We start from the raw sequence: 16,846 nt of genomic DNA, 5'->3' as shown, positions 1-16,846 counted from the left end.
GGGTATGAAAAACATTTTTGATAACTAGATTCTGTATGCTACTTCATGTGGATTATGTAGCTTCATTTTTTAGCTGATTGAGAGTTTGAGTAAAGGAAATTTGAAAGTTAAATCATTTTGTACTCATTGCACATTATTTCATTTCCTGATGATACCAGTTAATTGTCTTAGTTAAAAAGTATCTACCGATATATCATATTTATTTTATTAAAGAATGCACACTTAGGCCAACATATCTAACATACAAGCCCATTAACAGTTGAAGTTAGGCATTCGCCCATTACCTTCCAGCCCAATGCTTTTTGACAACAATTGCTACGGCACAGAATTCAACAATTGCTATGGCACAGAACATTTGTAGAGACTTTATGGTTCTCATTTAATAAGAAACACGTGATGGCTGTTAGAACTAATCGGCTGTTAGAACAAGTTGGATAATCGGCAATTAGGGCAGTAATTAACTCCACCCTTTGTAGATGGGAAACAGAAGCACATGTACAATTCTTTCAATTTCAGTGTCAGACTGAGACATATGCACAAATGCTCTTGATAGAGGATGTAATTAAATCTCCCCTCAGTGCCCTTGAGAACCATGTCTTAACAATAGCAATCTGAGTATCTCCCTATATTAGGGTACAAATATATAATGAAAATGTTTGGAGATGCTAAAATGTGAGCTGTTTTAAGAAGAGATATGAGATGTGGGGTCTTTGGTACTCTCTAAGTTTGATTGTTTTCTTTGTAAACCTTTCATTACCCAACTAAGCAACATCATGCTAGAAGAGAATAGGGTTTGCTCTTTATTTATATACAAGTGGCTAAATCAGAGGTGGGTTGCTCCCAGTGCAGCCCGGTACAGCTAAACCGGTAGTGGTGGCAGCGGAAGGCTCCATCCACCCACATGCACAGAAGCGTTGCACAAGCAAACCAGTTAGCAACCTACCACTAGGCTAAAGATAGAGCAAACACCACACCCTTCTAGCACTGATGGTGTTACCTCGTTGGGCAATGAAATGTCAATCCAGGTCAGAGAGTACTAAGGATCTCATAGCTCAACCCTGAGTTGCAAATATTCTCTTCTAGAGAATGAGATGTTAAGACTATTCCTTAGTACATCATGATTGGAGATTCTTTGTTTGACCTCATTCCAGGTTTTGTCCAACCACAACACAAGTACAGATTGGAGGGTAAACTCACAATAATCTATATGAGAACAGTTATCATTTGTTTCTTCCATGGGGAATTGAATCTGTCTATCAATGTACAATAAGGTGAACTAAAGACTCATGCTTCTAGATAAGTTTAAGCTAATATTTTAACTGGCACAGACTCAGTGATTCAGTGTCCACAGCTATTCAATGAGGCTCAAACTAAAGTGGGGCAGGAAATCAAAACAAAGCTCTTAGGAATGCAACTTGGGTAGTTTCTAGAGTAAGGAAATCATTGTGTGCCATATAGCTTTGAAAAGTTGAACTACTGCAGGCACATGGTTACAACTTGTGTATTTGGTTATTGCATTGGACGCTTCATGTACATGGAGCATGAAGTTTGAAGATTGGAGTTTGCAGGATATAGACCACTGAAAGTAGATCCCTAGATGTTTAGAGGCATTAAGCTGCTCAATTTAAAGATTGTTGATTTTCCAAATAGAGGGGAAATGCAGCCACTTTTTTTGACTGCCTGAACAATGGCAATGTTGATAACTTTAAGTTATGTAGATTTCAATTTCAAGTTTCCATGGCCAGCATGCTGGCTGGGGAATTCTGGGAGTTAAAATCCGCACATCTTGAATTTTTTCTTCTTCTGTTCAGTCATGTCTGATTCTCAGAGACTGCCTGGACAGCCCTGCAGTTTTCTTGACAAGGTTTTTCAAAAGTGTTTTGTCTTTGCGTCCATCCTAGGGCTGAGAAAGAGTCACTGACCCAAGGTCATCCAGCTGGCTTTGTGCCTAAGGCAGGACTATAACTCATACAAAGGTAATATTTAGCCGGTTCGGACCGATTCACCCAAATTAGTACCAGAAATCACAGGTGGCCCTGCCCACTTGCCTTGGCTCTATCCTGTCTTATTTAGGCACATTTTTGAGGCCAAGCGCATGCACGGAAGGCCCAGGCACAAGCAAAGTGCATGCGCGGAAGGGGGCGGGCATGGGGGGGGGGCGAACCAGTGGTAACAAAATATGAATCCCACTGCTGAATTCATAGTCTGACAGTTTTTAGCCTGATGCCTTAACTGCTACAACTAACTGCCTCTCCTACATCTAGTATAGAGGTGTGATTAATAGCATTAAGGAGTCTTTAACCTTTCACTTTTGCTGAATTTGTGGAAAGTGCAGGTAGTCCTTGATTTATAACAGTTCGTTTAGTGACCATTCGAAGTTACAACGGCACTGAAAAAAGCGACGTATGACCATTTCTCACACTTATGACCGTTGCGTGTCCCCATAGTCGTGTGATTTTTATTTGGAGGCTTGACAACTGATTCATATTTATGACTGTTGCAGTGTCCCGAGAGTCTTGCGATGTTCTGACAAGCAAAGTCAATGAGATTCATTTAACTACCGCCTTACTAATTTAACAACTCTAGTGATTCGCTTAACAAATGTGGCAAGAAAAATTGTAAAATAGAGCAAATTTCTCACTTAGCAACATAAATTCTGCGCTCAATCATAGTTGTAAGTCAAGGACTACCTGTAATAGAAATTTTTCTCAAATCTAACATCAGATCAATTTGAATTTCAGGGGTGCAATCTCTTTTCTCATAGAGCATCTTTAGATGACACGCTAAAGTCAACCGCTGCATCAAAGTTATTAAGTATGTCTCTCCTGAAATGGAACTCTCTTTTTCTCACTACATTGCACCGTACACACAATTAAAACTCTGCCAAGCATATTTCAAATTACAAATTACACGCCCACCACATGTCAGCCTAGTATACTCGGTGAAGCAAGCTAGTTTGGCTAGTTTTTGGTTTAGTGGGTGAAAAGAACACCAGCACTTTGGTTGAGCAAACTATGGATAAATTACCCTTAGATTAAGGTATTGTGGGAACCAATTTGGTTGCAAATATCAGCTGTTGTATCTAAAGATTACTAAAGATGCCTGCACTCTGCTTTTGTTGCATTTGAATCTAGAGTTTATAAGGTACTAAACAGCAGAGCACTAGGTTGTTATATGAGCCCTATTTTAATGTTTTGAATATGAGTTGCTTCTAGTGTGACAGGTTTTAATTATTTCAGTGTTCTTTTACTGTTTTATAACCCTCAAATGGTTATCCAGATGGCAAGTGGATGGCCATGAAAATGGAAGAAATAAATAAAAATGAAAATCAATAAAGGAGAAATATTTGCACCTCAGGGTTGAAATGTGGGGTCCTTGATGCTCTGTGGGCTTGCTTGTTTTCTTGCAGATGTTTCATTACCCAAACTAGATAACATCATCACTAGCACTGAAGATGTTACCTAGTCTGGGAAATGAGACATCTGCAAGACAACAAGCAAACTCAGAGAGCACCAAGGATGCCACAAAAGGAAAAAAAATACTTTTTAAACCTGAGTGGTAAGTGACACCTCAGATTTCTGTGTGAAATTATGGATAGGCCTGGACAAGTACAGGCGTACTTGATTATTTCGAAGGGCATGTCCTGCCATTTGACTGTAATTAGTTCAGCATTTACTCTTCTCCCTGTGTTAATCTTCAACCTTTGGCTGAATTTGCAGAAAACAATGGAAACTTATCTCAAATCTTATTTTAAGGATTTAAGATATGTTTTAATTTCAGTGTGCAGCCTGACAGTTCGTCAAATGTCTGCTTGGCCTTGGTGCTTAATATTGAACAATGAACTCCATGAACTTGCAGTTGGATTATGAACATCTTCAGATTTCATGTTAGGTCCTCAATATCCATTTTGTAGGTCTCATGGCATTGCCACTATTTTTCCCCTCTAGGTTTTTCGGGGAGGGCATAATGGATGGCTTCATGTGTGTGTTTAACCACCCCAACTAAAAAAAAAAGTTGGTAATGCACCCTCACTAATGTGTAGGGAAGGATAAGAGGCAGAGTGATTTACATGTATTTAAATCACTGTTTTTGACTCTTTAAACTCAATCCAAAGAAAATGGACTAATCTAGTCCACCCCAATATCATTGTTGCACCATTGGCAAAGCAGCTCCCGGGGACTAAAACATTTTGAAAAAGTAAAATTGCAGTTCTTGGCCACCAGTGAGTGGTCCACCCCATTCACTTGAGGAGTACAATAAGTCAATCTCTTAACAAGTTCTTGATTTCAAATTCCAACTAGTGCTAGCCAAAAATGATAGAGGCTTCAAGTATGAACGACATGCATAGCTTTAGCCAAGCCCAGTCCTCTTTAAAGAGCTAGATGGGGAAAGGGTGCCAGTGGTCTAGTTAATAGGACACTTGTCATCTTAGCATGTCATTTGCACATGGCAATAATGCAGTGGGTTATATTTCTAGGTGGCAGTCAGTTCATCTTATTGACAGTTAGGGAAGTTGCCTCATTACATGATCTCTGGGAAGCTCTCTACAGAGCAGAAATAAAGACCAATATGAGGTATATGACTTATCACAGCACGTTGGAGAAATGGCACCAGACATGGAAGAAGTTTTCTGCAGATATAAAATCTCTAAAGTTGAGTTTGCACATCACATCAGACTAAAATGGGATTGACTTATTTGTGGCATTGCATGTTGGGCGGATTATTTAGAAATCCACAAATTTAAAGTTTGTGCAAGTGTAATTTATGAATGGGAAGAGATCATGCTGTTTCAGATTTAAAAAATCCAGGTGGGGCAAGTAGTGAAAGGTTTGAGGCTGTCTCCTCTGCATCTTCAGTGTAGTATTTTTCACTGTCCTGTCCATCTTCCAAGTACCTTCACTTCCCCTTATCCTCTCAGCAACAACTGCAGATATCCCAGCTTAATGTATTTTCACCAGCCCATCTTTGAGCAACTGCCTTCCAAAACTCCATAATCCCTCCTGTCCTCCTCTCTCTCAACTGCTATTGCAAAATCCCAGATTACAGCAGTTGCCTCATCCACCCCTTCCAGCTGTTCAGCAGCTATCTTCACCACTGCTGAGGTCATATTTTATCTTGTCGTGTGTCACTATTCTGCTCTGTCTTTCCAGTGCCTGCTTTTTCTCTCCTACCTTATGTCACTTGCTGATGTTCTTGGCTTTCTTTTATACTCTATCCACAACAGGCTCTATTCAAAAGAAAACAATTTGATTTTTTTTATTGAGCACAAATGAAAACTCTCCTCCCTTTTTAGAAATGTGACCATCAAGATATCTACCACCTAAAACCAGATGTTCTGTACATCAGATCAACTGATAATGCTATGTTGATTGTTGTCCATACTGTATTAAATCATTTGGAACAACAAGGAACACACATAAGGTTGCTATTTGTGGATTATAGCTCTGCCTTTAACACCATTCTACCCAATAGGTTGTTTCTTAAAATGTTCAATTTGGGTATAAATCAGAGGATTTGTTTGTGGATAAAGGATTTTCTGACAGATAGGCCACAGTCAGTAAGGATGGGATTTCACCATTCTTCTACTCTGATATTAAGCACAGGAGCCCCCCAGAGTTGTGTGCTAAGCCCCTTCCTTTATTCCTTGTACACACATGACTGTCCCCCATTGTATAACACCAACACAATTATTAAATTTGCAGATGACACAACAGTGGTAATAAGAATGAGTCTGCTTATAGGAAGGAAGTACAAGGGCTGACATTGTGGTCTAAAGAAAATAATCTTACACTTAACACCAAAAAAATAAAGAACTTATAATTGACTTCAGGAGGAAGAGAGATGTACATTGTACATAAATGGTGAGGAGGTGGAGAGGGTTGGTAGTTTTAAATTTCTGGGCATTTATATTTCAGAGGACCTCTCATGGACCATGAATGCTAACATGCTTGTGAAGAAGGCACAGAAGAGGCTGTACTTCCTGAGAATGCTAAGGAAGATAAATCTATCTCAGCATCTACTTCTGTCCTACTATCGCATCACCTTTGAGAGAGTCCTGACATACAGCATTCTTGGCATTGTATGGGAGCAGCTCTGCAGTGGATAAAAAAGCTCTGCAGAGAATCATTAAAACTGCCCAGATTATCACCGGGCTCCAGCTATCAGCCCTGGATGTCATCTTCGCATCTCACTGTTTGAGGAAGTTGCATAACATTCTCAGAGACTCTTCCCATCCTGCTTACAATCTTTTTAGACTGTTGCCTTCTGGCAGAAGATACAGAACAATTAAAACTAGGACCACACATCTTCTGAATAGCTTTTATCCCAGAGCTATAATTGTACTCAACAATGAACTAAAGGGCCACCATTGGACTGCTGGACTGCTCTACTTGGTCTGTTTATTTTTTTTGTGGGGGTGGAGGTGTGTTTGGGGATTGTTATGTGTGTTGGGCCTGGTCTCTGGGTGTTGTTAATTTCCTTGTATGTGTATAATGTGTATGTACGTACAATGAAAATAAAGTAAAGAATGGTTTCTACATGGATTGTTTTCTATACCTTTAATTGCAATGGTATTATTATGTGCCATCAGGTTGTTGTTGACTGTCAATGATCACATAGGTAGATCCATGAGCAAAGGTCTTATACTTGGTGTACATTTTATAATATTGAAAAAGAACAATTATTGTTTCCAAATCACTTTAAGGATTTTCCCATTGCATTTCAGTTTAAATTTGAATTCAGAAGTCACATGGTGGCTTGCAATAGTGTAAACTCTTAATAGGGTCTTCTTTACTTAAAAAAAGTAATGCCTTAGTTTTATACACTGCCTACTTCTGCAAATTCAAGGCTATTTGCAAAAAAACCCAAACCAAAAACCCTCAGAGATAATACATTCAGTCCAGTGGTGGGTTCTAGCCGGCGTTACTGCCAGTTCACTCATCTGTGCACTGTGGGTGCACATGCGCAATTCAGTGGAAATTGTTCTGCACATGCGCAGAACTCCCCAAAACGATGGTGGCGATGGCGACTGGGAAACTGGTTCAGGGACGTGGCTAGCCTGGGTCGCTGCTGGTTCTGAACCAGTATCACTACCAGTTCAGCCGAACCGGGTCAAACCAGTAGGGACCCACCTCAGATTCAGTCAAATCAGTATTCAGTTTCTATTGACAAAGGAGTCCATGGACCCTAGGCCTCAAATGTTCAATGGGACAGGCAGGTTTTAATAATTTTTTGAAATATGAAGATGTTCCCGTACTGTGTACTTTGAAATGCAAAGTGTTCACAGCCCAGGGATAGCTGCAGAGTAGTCATGTTGTCAAGATCCCCTTCCAATCTTCCCCACCCCATGTGATATGGAATCCTTCATTATGCCTCCATAGAAAAATGTACATAGCAGGTCAAATCTTGGCAGGAGAAACTGTCCAGTAGATACCTGGAGCTCTTCCATGTAGGGCTTTAAAGGTGATAACCGGTGGTTTGAATTGGAGCAGGAAACAATGGCCAACCAGCACAGCAAGTGAAACATACTATCTATGTTACAGTACACAGCTAAGCGTTGCTGCTTCTGAATTATTTTCAAAGCCAACCTCATGTATTGCAGTATTTAAGCATGAGGAGGCAACAGTGGTGGGATTCACTTACTTTTCCTACCGGTTGGCAAATGTGAGTGCACACCCCACATCTGTGCATGCACACCTCTTTCTGCGCATGTGCAGTGCTCGCACAGGATGTTGGGGCAGGTGGCGGAGCCTCCCATAGCCACCGCTACCGATTCACCCAAAACGGAGAGAACCAGCTGAATACTACCTCTGAGTGGCAAGCACTGTATTCAGGGATTCTTAATCCAAGCAGGCTTGCAGTTGGCTTACCAGCTAAAGGTGGACAAAGTCTTAAATGCAAGTCCTGTTTATGAAAGAATGTCATCTGACTGGACCCAGGAGCTGACTTGCCCTTTGGAACATCTTGATGCCTTGATTGGCCGTGACCTTGCTGGCCTTTCAGAAGGGGGCTGAAAACATGGCTTTGACATCTAGCCAGAGATTTAGTAATGTAGGTATGCAGCCTATAAAGCTGATGTATTTCTAGAAAACTTGAACACACTCTCCTGCTTGCTGTTTTTTAAATAGCTGTTATGGTTTTAATGATTTTTGTTGGGTTTTGTTGTATTGTTTTGTTCGCATACCATTCAGCATCAAGTATGTGAGGTGGGTGGCTGAATAAATGTATTAAAAAGGGTCTCTAGCCACTGTACTCACTGCTCCAGTAGGATCCATAACTTTAGGTGGAGCCCCATTGTGTAGTCTTGCTCCTTTACAGAAAGAGTAACCCCATCTGGTGCTTAAGCTCCAGCCAAGATAGGGTCAGTAATTCCATCTTGCTTGTTTGATGAACCAGGTTCTCACAGTCTCTGTATCCTACCTGGCCTGAGGTGCTGATGTATCATACTGATGAAGCCTTGCCCAACCTGGAGATAACCTCTCCCTGAGGTTTCATTGTTGATGTTAAGCAATGGTGCATTTCAAATCCCATTCCAACCTGTACGGTTGGAACGGGGCTGGCGGCATCCTCATGGATGTGCACAGTGTGCGTGGACACATGCATAGCATGCACATGCGGCTTAGCACCTCCGCAACACTCCAGCTGCTCTGTGGAGCATTGCACAGGCCCTGTACGTGCCATGCGCCTGTGCGGAAGCGCAGAAGCCTTTAAACACTGGTAAGGAGTGAGGGCAGGAGGGTGGGCCCTCTGGAGCACCATACTGGAATGGTATCCGGTGCTCCAGGCTGGCTCTGATGTTAAGTAACATGGAGGAGAGGACTAAATGCCACAGTATCCCACAATGGAGTAACATTATTCACTGAGGTTCTCTAATGGACTTTGTTTACTTAGGAAGGAGAACTTCTGCAAAATAGTGACGTTATTCTCGAGCCTACAAAGGTATTCCAGAAGACAACTGTGTCAATGTTATTGAACACTGCCAATAATTCAAATAGGATCAGGAAGGGCACACTCCTTCTAAATCCTGATCAAGGTCACCTATCCAGAAAGGTAACCATTTTTTAAAGAACATTTTTTCATGGCAACTTAAATGTTGTAATTTGATAAAGAGGAGAAAACAATTAAATTAATGTAGATAATTTCATCATGATCTGAGTACAACATGCAATTTTCCTCCTCTGCAAATTGGCTACCATAATTTTATTGAGTAAGTTGGCAGAAAAATTAATTAATGCAATGTCTTATTTTAACCTTTTGAATAGCAATAGCACTTAGACTTATATACCACTTTACAGTGCTTTACAGCCCTTTCTGCATCTGCAGCAAATTAATGCAATTTTTAAATGCTGTTTGACAATTGTCCAAATTTTTGCTTGAGAGTAATTTAGTTCTTTTTTTAAATACACATTTTCTTGAAATAGTGCAAATCTTATACGAAGTACAATTAAACCATCAATAAATGTTGCAGCCAAAATGGGATGTTTGTAACTTGTTGTAAACTGCCTTTCTATTCCTTCTTCTAATCCTCTAAACCTCTTTCCTAATCAAAGCTTCTTGATTTATACTGTATGGAAGGTAAAGAAATAGAACAAGCACCTTTTTCTTGCTGTTTAATTTTGTCCTCTTTAGTAAATAACCAGATATACCAGTTTAAAGTATATATGGAACTTACTAGAAATTGTTTTCTACTACAACCTGAACTTTACATTAGCCACATTAGCCACATACTAATAACAGTACTAACATACCAAGACGCCTTTACACAGCTGTTAAGATTGACTGTTTTCATTAAGTGATGTCTATGAAGTGTCAGCAAAAGTTTTTGTATTTTTTAAATTAAATGTTACTAAGTAGATGAGACAACAGACATATTGAACTTGAAATTAGCTAATGGAGTTATGGAACCAATTATGGTTAATATGTACACAATGAAGATAAGGAATGCAGTGCTTTTGCATCATAGCTATGCTAAAAATTGCATTGCTGCTAAAAATTGTGTTGCTGCAGATTCAAGTAGCATAATACAATAACTAGGAAACATTACAGAGACAACACTTTCTATCAGCAAAGTATAGGACTGTCATAAATTGAATGAGTCCTTGTAGCATGGGTGGTCTCACAAAAAGATTTTTACAATATTTTTTTTACAAACTGTGAGTCTGTTTTTCAGGAGGGAGAGGCAGAGGAAAGATCAAACCAGAAATACAATTAACATTTTTCATAATTTCTTATATTAAGTCAAGTCCAGACACAGAAGTTAACTGAAGACATGGTACTATTCTCAAATCTGAATAGTTTGATTTTAATTTAAAACTAATCTAGCTGGGTGCAAGTGTGTTCTCCCATTACATTAAGCCATTGTGTAGTTCATTTATTTGGGTGTATTTGTTTATCTAACATATCTACTGCTTCTGTCTGCACGGATCCTGGGTGATTTACAGAAATAGCAGTAAGAATATATATACATTTTACATCTTTGTTAACAAAATATAATAAGTAATATTTAATAAAAGGTTACCAAGAACACATAATATACTGACATAAATATATAGTGTGTGTACCTATACAGGTAGTCCTTGATTTACAACTGCCATGTTTAGTAACTGTTTAAAGTTAGGACAGCATTGAAAAGTAATCTTATGTATGGTCTTCACATTTATGACTACCACATGACGGAGATTTGGGGACTTTGCAAGCAATGGCTGATTTGCAGCTTCCTGCGGTCACATGATCTCTATTTGCACATTTCACAGCCAATATTCAACAAGCAAAGTCAGTGGAGAACCCAGCAGTAAAATTGCAAATTACAGGCAAGTGATGTCTTACTTAACTCCCACCCCCCCCCCACCCTTCCATGGAACATAGCAATGGAATTGGCGATCCCAATACACAAGGACTACCGTTCTTGTATACATACATATTTGTAGCTCTACAATCATTCCCCAAAGGTCCGTAAGTTTTTATTAGCTTTTGATAGGCCATCAGAATAGGGGCTGTGATCTGGGTCATCCTTGGGCTGGAGCTGCTCCATAAAAGGGGAATTGCCATTCAGAATATTTCCCTTTAGCCGCCCTCTCAGCACACCTTTAGCAGGTGGGGTCTCTAAGAGGTGCTCTGCCATTTAGTGATTATTTCGGATGATAGTCTTAGATAGCCATCCCTGAGCCATATAAAGATATACAGGTAACAATCTTTTTTAATATATTTTTTAATTTTTAATTTAAAACAAACACAACATCCTTCTTTACATGCTGTAGAAAGTGTATCAGTTGGTTACAAAAAGACTTTCGTGCATCTTTTCCACAGTCAACAAACATAATTCATATTAACTCAAGCATTTTAACTCAAATATTTAATCGTCACCATCATCATATCTCCATTTTCATTTGACTATAATTGTTTAAGCGTCCTTCATCATAACATTTACCAAGATTTAATACATAACCACATATGGCCTTTCAATTACTATTTCTAAAATCCTCCACTAACACTAAATCCGTATGTTCTGTTCTAGCTAAACATCCATAATATTTAATAACAAAATTTTCTAATCCTCCTTTCCAAATCACTGTTTAAAATTTACATCCAGTTTCCTTATGTTATACCCATATCTATATATACGTTGTTAACCCTAATAATCCACATCTTGAAGTATATTCAGAAACACAATGGCAACAGGTACTGCTCCTGCTGTAGTGATGTAACGTGGCAGTACAGGTAGTCCTCAGTTTATGACAATTCATTTAGTGATGATTTGAAGTCATACCAGCACAGAAAAAAGGACTACAGGTAGTCCTTGACTTACAACAGCTCACTTAGTGACTGTGCAAAGTTACAACGGCACTAAAAAGTGACTTATGACCGTTTTCACACTTATGACCTTTGCAACAGCCCCATGGTCACACGATCAAAATCCAGATGCTTGGCAACTGGTTCATATTTCTGACAATTGCTGTGTCCTAGGATCAGGTGATCCACCTTTTGAGATCTTCTGACAAGCAAAGACAATCGGAAATCCTGATTTACTTAACAACTGGGCTATTAATTTAACAACTGCAACGATTCACTTAACAACTGGGACAAGAAAGGTTATAGGGGAAAACTTGCTTAACAAATGTTTCGCTTAACAACCGAAAAGTTGGGCTCAATCGTAAGTCAAGGACGACCTGCAATGACCAGTTTTCACATATAACCATTGTAGCATCCCTCTTGGTCAAGGGATCCAACTTTGTGTGGCTGGCAAACTGTATTTACCACAGCGTACTGTCCCAGGGTCATGTGATCTCCATCTGTAACCTTCCCAGCCAGCCTCTGAGAAGCAAAGGCAATGAGGGCAGCAGATCCGCTTAACCACCACATGATTAACTTAACGACTATGGTAAAGGTCATAAACTGGGGCAGAACTCTGTGAACAACTGCCTTTCTTAGCAACAGAACTGATGGCTCAAACGTGGTCGTAAGTCGAGGACGACCTGGTAGTTAGAACTTGACAAGCTCCGTCGCGTTTAGCACCCAAAAGAGGGGTTCCCCCCCCCAAAAAAAACCATTTGAACGAGGGTGTCCAAGGAAACGGCGCCTATCGCGGCTACCTCGCCATCCCCCGAAGCACCTAAAGGACTTGCGCAAACAACTCCCCCATCATCTCCCCTTCGCCACCCTCGGCAGCACTTCCGCGTTGGGTGCACCTTCAAATTACCGACCGCTTTTTTTTTTTTTTGGCAAAGACCCAGCCGCGCTCTCGGCTTGCCAGGGGGAGGGGGAAGCGCGAGCCGACAGGAAAAGAGATAAAAAGCTCGAAGCTCGTCGTGGGCGGGTCCAGTTATGCAGATGAGAAGGGCTCGCGCTTTGACGGCTGAGAACGCCGTCAGTAGCCGGTTTGCGAGTCGTTTCAGTGGAGCCGGTCAGACGACTGTTAACAGGCGGTTTCGTAGCGCGGGAAGCGAGCCCTCCCCCCTCAAAGATCGTCGGGTCGCCTCAGAACGTCGCTTTCGCGTTCCACACGGTATTGTGACACGGAGAATCCCCCCACGGGGAATATGGCGAGTGTCAGAAATGGAATCGGAGGGCCGAGCGGCGGCGAGGAGGTAAGTCGCTTCGGGGAAAAGGAAGGGTCGGTTGAGCTTGGCAGGATATTTGGGGGGGGGGGGGATAGCAGGTAGCAGACGTCGCGTGTTTAGGCGCGTGATGTGCTTCTCCAGCCCAGAATGATACCCTGGGCACGGGGAGGGGGGTGTTAAGTGCTCAGATTTCCCTGTGGGGAAGCTCAGGCTCAGGAGCTCAGGCTCCTCTTCCCGGTCCCCGGGGGATCGTTGTGCAGATGGGTTCTTCCTGTCTGATGTGGGGACCAGATGAGGATGACTTGGAACGCTTTCCTCCTTTCGGGACGCCTCGGTGACTGAGCAAGCGCCTGGCTTCCTGGTATCCAACAGGTGCCGCTGGCTTTTCAGGAAGAGGGGAAGGGGTTTTTTGGGAGGGGGGGTTACTTGGCCGTGTTTAAACCAATTTGATAGGTTTGTGCTGTCAGGTGGCATTTGAGAAATTGGTATTTTAATAGCACACCTACGTTGTGCTGGATTAAAAAAAAAACCGGCCCCTCTGCTATGCATACACAGTAATACAGATTGTTTTCCACCTAAAACAGTTCGTTTGGTGACCATTCAAAGGACACTGAAAAAAGTGACTTTTGACTGTTTTTCACTCCCATGGCATTTGCATCCCCATGGCCACTTGATCAAAATTCAGATGCTTGCAACTGGTTCATGTTTCTGACCATTGCTGTAGGATCCTAGAATCAAGTCCACCTTTTGTGATCTTCTGCCAAGCAAAGTCAATCTGGGACCCAGATTTTTTGTTAAAAAAATATTTTTTATTAAAACATATTTAAATATTAAAAAACAAGGCACAATTTTTCTCTCATTACAGCATTTCCATATTGGTATCATTCATATCATTCATATTTACATACGTTCTATTTCTATAGTTCACTATTCTATATTATATAGTCATTTAGGTTGTAATAATATTTACAAATATATACAGTTATTGTATTATTGTAGATATTACATAATTCTTATACAGTAGTTTTGCGTCTATCCTCTAGCCATTTATACAATATACTCCAAACTTTATAATACCCAAATTCTTAATTCAACAAATGGGCTACTAATTGAACAGCTGCAGTGATTCACTTAACAACTGTGACAAGAAAGGTGGTAAAACTTGCTTAACAAATGTCTCACTTAAAAACAGAAATTTTGGGCTCAATTGTGGGCGTGAGTCAAGGACTACCTGTACTTGTATGAATAAGATAGCTGTGCTGAATTTTTGACAGGTCCTTTCAAGTTTAGAATTTAGAATTTAGAATTTTATTAGAATTTGTAGGCCGCCCTTTTCCCTGAGGGGACTCAGGGCGGCTCACACAAAAACTGGGAAAGGGGAATACAGACAGTAGGACAAAACATGTAATAAAATAGCAAACAACAAACACTCATCATTCGGGCGGGTAACTATCCTATCCCCAGGCCTGACGGGCGAGCCAGTTCTTCAAGGCTATGCGGAAGGCCTGGACGGTGGAGAGGGTACGAATCTCCACGGGGAGCTCGTTCCAAAGGGTCGGGGCTACTGCTGAGAAGGCCCTCCTCCTTGTAGTTGCCAGCCGACACTGGCTGGCCGATGGAATACGGAGGAGGCCTAATCTAAGTTACAGAGATAACTAATAAGCACACATATCCTTTGCTCATATATTTTATGCAACGCTAGTCACTTTCTTCCTATTCTGGCCCTGTTCTATCTGTTCAGCAAACATAATAGTATTGGAACCAAGAAAAAGATGAATCCTTGCTGACAAGTAAGTTGTAACATTGGTTGTATACATTGAAAGCAGGTTGCTGTTATTCATAGTGCAAAATATCTGGAAAACTGGAGCTGTAATATTTGATGTGAAGTAGTACATTCAAAAGATAAATCAAACACAATATCTCTACTGCCTTGCAAATTGCTAGTTAAATTAGAACTTTCTGTGCTTTTATAGGTGGTCTTTGATTTACAACCACTGAGCCCAAAATTTCCATTGCTAAATAAGATAAATGAATTTTATCCCATTTGATTGCCTTTCTTGCCATAGTTGTTAAGTGAATACTGCAATTATGTGAGTAACACAGTTATTAAGTAAATTTGGCTTCCTCGTTGATTTTGCTTGTCAGAAGCTCACAAAAGGCAATCACATGACCCCAGGACACTACAACTGTCATAAATGCATGCCAGTTGCCAAGCATCCAAATGTGGATCATGTGACAATGTGGATGTTGCAAAGGTATATAAAGAGAGTCAAACAGGATGCTTGGCAACTGGCATTTATTTATTTTTAAATGTATTGGTTTTGCCAGAAAATGTACCCTATTCCAGAAACAATGTAAACCTCATTTCATCTGGTGTCATCTGTGGACAAATTTATGAGGCTATGAGGCTATAACTTAATAGAAGCTTTTTCTAACTTGCCTGAGTCTTAATTCTACTTTTATATCTTTCTGTGAGTACCAGTTTGGTGTAATGATTAAGGTCTTGGCCTAGAAATCAGGAGAAAGAAAGTGCTTTAGTCAGTTGGGTGTCGGGGGAGAGGACTGCCTCACCAGCCATAAACCACACCGCACGTCACTGCTCCTTAGTATCTAGTTTATTTTCTGGTTCAAAGTTAAACTCTATATTCTAACATAAAAAGAAGACCAGTGGTGAGTTAAATATACTAACTTAAGGGGTCCATCTAGCAGCTGCTAGAATTACTACAAATATACTGAACTGCATGAATCTGTGCTTCGTTGCAAGATTAGTTTGTCTTTTTGTAAATGGGCATTTTGTGAATGGTCACATCCATTATAATTAGCTAGTATTTGAATCTACTGACCCATCCTTTCAAAAGCATTGAGATTACCATAATTTAAACAGCACTATTATTTGGAAAGTTTGGTCTAGTGGTTAAGATACCAGGCTACAAAGCTTGAGACCATAAGTTCATGTCTTTTCTTAGCCATGAAAGCCAGCTAGATGACTTTGGGCCGGCCAGTCGCTCTCAGCCCAAATGGGAGGAAGTTTGCTGCCTTGAGTTACAAATAACTCAAGGCAGCAAACATAAATACAAAGAAAAAATACAGAACAGATTATGTTTTATAAGAAAAAAGATGTGTTTTGTGTTGAATATAATTTTAGACAGGGTTTGCTTATTGGCCCAAACCCAGAGTTCACTTTTGCAAAATATTTATTTTAGCAGAAACTCTCTCACAGATATAATATAACTGAAGTTGCACAACTCATTGAACACTGCAGTGGTATTGGGTTGCTTAGCATTTATTTTCAGGTTTATTTAAGGCTATCATGTAATCCTTTATTTTCCACTGTAAGGATACTATTGTTCATGACCTTATACAACTTAATAGGCACAATCTAACTGAAAAAAAAAGTAATTCAGCAATAGTTATCTGATCAGGGAAAAAATGACCTGAAAATCATTAACCCTGTCTTTCTCATTTTTAGACATCTGTAACTGTGTTGCAGTGTAGACACATAGTAAAATGTATCTACTATATGAGGGGTAGTCAACCTTTTTATACCTACCACTCACTTTTGTATCTCTGTTAGTAGTAAAATTTTCTAATGGCCCACCGGTTCCACAGTAATGGTGATTTCTAAAGTAGGGAAGTAATTTTACTTTATAAAATTTATAAAGCAGAGTTATAGCAAACCCCTACCGCCCACCGTGGAAGCAGGAACGCCCACTAGTGGGCGGTAGGGACCAGGTTGACTACCACTATATATTATATGTACTATATAAATAAATATCTTTGCATGGACATAG

General features: G+C 40.2%; 1 protein-coding gene and 1 long non-coding RNA gene across 4 annotated transcripts in view; both read left to right on the top strand.

The window, feature by feature from the left end:
* LOC148045437 (uncharacterized) overlaps positions 1-6,389 on the top strand; it is a 7,692-nt gene extending 1,303 nt beyond the window's left edge. The window contains exons 2-3 of the long non-coding RNA XR_015696736.1: positions 1,902-1,976; positions 5,916-6,389. This is a non-coding gene — a long non-coding RNA (uncharacterized LOC148045437). The remainder of the gene's footprint in view (positions 1-1,901; positions 1,977-5,915) is intronic.
* A 6,434-nt stretch (positions 6,390-12,823) lies between these two features.
* The window catches only part of TTC39B (tetratricopeptide repeat domain 39B), an 81,985-nt gene continuing 77,962 nt past the window's right edge, over positions 12,824-16,846 (top strand). The window contains exon 1 of one of the 3 annotated variants that reach the window (XM_087716090.1): positions 12,824-13,082. In XM_087716090.1, coding sequence (XP_087572216.1) covers positions 13,035-13,082 — 48 coding nt within the window. In that variant the 5' untranslated portion in view covers positions 12,824-13,034. Of the gene's footprint in view, positions 13,083-13,301; positions 13,428-16,846 lie in introns of those variants that run through there. The other 2 variants (XM_087716091.1, XM_087716092.1) reach the window with 2 other exon arrangements.

The sequence above is a fragment of the Thamnophis sirtalis genome, unplaced genomic scaffold (genome assembly GCF_051295495.1).
Source record: "Thamnophis sirtalis isolate CommonGarterSnake01/CBP01778 unplaced genomic scaffold, rThaSir2_p1.2 scaffold_5, whole genome shotgun sequence".
NCBI classification, from domain to species: Eukaryota; Metazoa; Chordata; class Lepidosauria; order Squamata; family Natricidae; genus Thamnophis; species Thamnophis sirtalis.
Note: the sequence above shows the minus strand (reverse complement) of the source record. Positions and strands in the feature narration are given on the sequence as shown.